The following is a 3,545-nucleotide window of genomic DNA, read 5'->3' on the forward strand; positions in this document are numbered from 1 at the left end:
ATTTACCAGGTGAAGAAGATGAGAGGCATTATCGAGGGAGCAGCTGAAATTTATATTCCCCATCAGTGGCAGCATTCACAAGTGATGTCTCCCTGGTTTGGAATTTCTAATAAGATCCTTGACACCAGAGATTGGTCCCATTCATTTCCCAAGCAGGCAAACTTCTGAGAGAACAGGCATGTGAAACTTCACTTGATGCCATTTCTCTACTACAATACTAGCACAATATGTCCAAATGTGAAAAACTGTTAACGTGGCTAGACTAAACATCATTAGCAGGGTGAAGATCCCGGCAGTTAGACTCAGCTACATCACTCTAGGGAAGGAACTTCTCATATACCCTAACACCCTTCAGCTTTCTTAGCTCAGAGGCGTTTTGAGGTATGGATATCTGGAGAGGAAGTACAGCGAGGTCTCAAGGGTGGATATCCTCGTTCCCTTTCTCCCCAAATTATACAAACTTTCAGATACATTTCTTCATGTCAACATAACAACCATGTAGACATCGACACCAAAACGAAAATGATAGTGTCAACACGCATAATGGGCTGTCTTTTTAAAATAAAGAATAGTGTGGTTGGATGGTCTAACATTTTCCATAGGTCTGAAGTTTATCTCAGAATTGTGTAATAAAGTGTCAAAACTAGCACTAAATGGTTAAGGCTAGTGAATTCTTATTCTGGGAGGATTTAGTAGGAGTAGTTATTCTAACTACAATGGGAGTTGCCTGCTTTAAAGTTGGAGGGGCTGGGCGCGGTGGCTAATGCCTGTAACCCCAGCACTTTGGGAGGCTGAGGCAGGTGGATCCCCTGAGGTCGGGAGTCCGAGACCAGCCTGACCAATATAGAGAAACCCCATCTCTACTAAAAATACAAAAATTAGCTGGGTGTGGTGGTGTATGCCTGTGATCCCAGCTACTCATGAGGCTGAGGCAGGAGAATTGCTTGAACCTGGGAGGCGGAGGTTGCGGTGAGCCGAGATCGTGCCATTGCACTCCAGCCTGGGCAACGAGCGAAACTCTGTCTCAAAATAAATAAAATAAAAAATAAAGTTGGAGGAGTGTATGTCTCAGCCTGAAGGACAGCCAACAAATACTAATGAAACATTGGCCATATCCAGGCACCATCCCAGGTGCTGGCCTTGCTGCAGTCACAAAAGCAGTCATGGCCTTATCTGTATGGAGTTTACAATTTGGTAGGAAACTCAGCTATAAACAAGAAATCAAGGTCATTGAATGCTGCTGGATGAGTACAGGATGCTGTGGAAACATAGAAGCAGGTCTCACCTGGTCTGGGTGATTGAGCTGAGCCAGTGACATGTAATAAACCTGCAGGAGAAGCAGGGGTATGCCAAGTAAGGAGGCAGAGGGGCCGGGCGTGGTGGCTCACGCCTGTAATCCCAGCACTTTGGGAGGCCAAGGCAGGTGGATCACTTGAGGTCAGGAGTTCAAGACTATCCTGGCTAACACGGTGAAACCCCGTCTCTACTAAAAATACAAAAAAATTAGCTGGGTGTAGTGGCGGGTGCCTGTAGTCCCAGCTACTCGGGAGGCTGAGGCAGGAGAATGGCGTGAAACCGGCAGGCGGAGCTTGCAGTGAGCTGAGATCGCGCCACTGCACTCCAGCCTGGGTGACAGAGCGAGACTCCGTCTCAAAAAAAAAAAGAATGCCACAGTGTGAATGGATTGAAGGCTAGTGAGCATAGCAGCAGGGAGGTGAAGTAAGAGACTATTCCAATAGTCCAGACAAGAAAAGACGTCAGCCTGTTCCAGATTGTGGCAATTGGGATAAGCAGTGGGTGAATTAGAAATGGAATGAAGTACAGAATCTATATGACTTGCTAGGATTAGATGTTGATCTTGAGAGAAATAAATGAATGAAAGAAAACTCCCAGGTTTCTGACTTGAGGCTGGATTCCTTTTGCTGAGATATGAGAGACTGGAGGAGCAGATTGGGAGAGCGGCAGGGTGAGATAACGAGTTTCATCTGGGATCTGTGAAGCTGAGGATGGTCATGATCCATGGGGAGATAATCAGGAACTGGTAATGCAGTACTAATGATGATAGGTTTACCCAGGAAGTTCAGATGGTAATCAGTGTCACAAGGACAGGTGAACTCTTTCAGGGCTTGATCTGTAGAATTAGAACAGAATTCAGGAAAAATTCCCAGAAAACACCAATATATAAGATACTGTTAGAGAAGAAACCATTTACAGTTGTTAAGAAGGAATGTCCAGTATGTGTCAGGAAACCAGTGTGATTGCACGGAAGCTAATAGATAAGAGTGTTTTAGAAAGAAAGGAGGAGTCAATCTCATTACATGTTATGAAAAGTGAGATGGATCAGTGTGAAAAGTAGCGTGGGTTTTGTGATGTGGCACATTTCTGATTATAGAAATAATTATAGAAATCTCAGAATATAGAGATTGTTGTTAGGAAAAATGATGGTGAAATCAATGATTGAAGAACACCTATTGACCATGTATCATAGGAATATATTTATTTTTATTCACGGTTTTAAGGGACCCTATTCTCTTAAAGATACTGGAGACAGAGCATGATGGGACAAAATCAAACCAGCATCTCAGAGTTCCTGCTCCTGGGCCTGCCCATCCAGCCAGAGCAGCAAAACCTGTTCTATGGCCTGTTCTTGGTCATGTATCTTACCACCCTCCTGGGGAACATCCTCATCATTGTCCTCATTCGACTGGACTCCCATCTCCACACGCCTATGTATTTGTTTCTCAGCAACTTGTCCTTCTCTGACCTCTGCTTTTCCTCAGTCACAATGCCCAAATTGCTGCAGAACATGCAGAACCAAGACCCATCCATCCCCTATGCAGACTGCCTGACCCAAATGTACTTCTTCTTGTATTTTTCGGATCTAGAGAGCTTCCTCCTTGTGGCCATGGCCTATGACCGCTATGTGGCCATCTGCTTCCCCCTGCACTACACCGCCATCATGAGCCCCATGCTCTGTCTCTCCCTGTGGCGCTGTCCTGGGTGCTGACCACCTTCCATGCCATGTTACACACTTTGCTCATGGCCAGGTTCTGTTTTTGTGCAGACAATGTGATCTCCCACTTTTTCTGTGATATGTCTGCTCTGATGAAGCTGGCCTGCTCTGACACTCGAGTTAATGAATTGGTGATATTTATCATGGGAGGGCTCATTCTTGTCATCCCATTCCTACTCATCCTTGGGTCCTATGCACGAATTGTCTCCTCCATCCTCAAGGTCCCTTCTTCTAAGGGTATCTTCAAGGCCTTCTCTACTTGTGGCTCCCACCTCTCTGTGGTGTCACTGTTCTATGGGACCGTTATTGGTCTCTACTTATGCCCATCAGCTAATAGTTCTACTCTAAAGGAGACTGTCATGGCTATGATGTACACTGTGGTGACCCCCATGCTGAACCCCTTCATCTACAGCCTGAGGAACAGAGACATGAAGGGAGCCCTGGAAAGGGTCATTTGTAAAAGGAAAAATCCCTTCCTTCTATGACAGTAATACTTGGGAGTCTTACATAATTTTATCCAATAGATACATGG

General features: G+C 45.3%; 1 protein-coding gene across 1 annotated transcript; it reads left to right on the plus strand.

Annotated features, from left to right (window-relative positions):
- The first annotated feature begins 2,554 nt into the window (after positions 1-2,554).
- LOC100584793 (olfactory receptor 1E2) lies at positions 2,555-3,545 on the plus strand. Its single transcript, XM_012501316.2, is given in 2 exon segments — positions 2,555-2,981; positions 2,984-3,545. Coding segments are annotated over 2 exon segments (942 nt in total). The 3' UTR covers positions 3,499-3,545.

The sequence above is a fragment of the Nomascus leucogenys genome, chromosome 19 (assembly GCF_006542625.1).
Source record: "Nomascus leucogenys isolate Asia chromosome 19, Asia_NLE_v1, whole genome shotgun sequence".
Classification (NCBI taxonomy): domain Eukaryota; kingdom Metazoa; phylum Chordata; class Mammalia; order Primates; family Hylobatidae; genus Nomascus; species Nomascus leucogenys.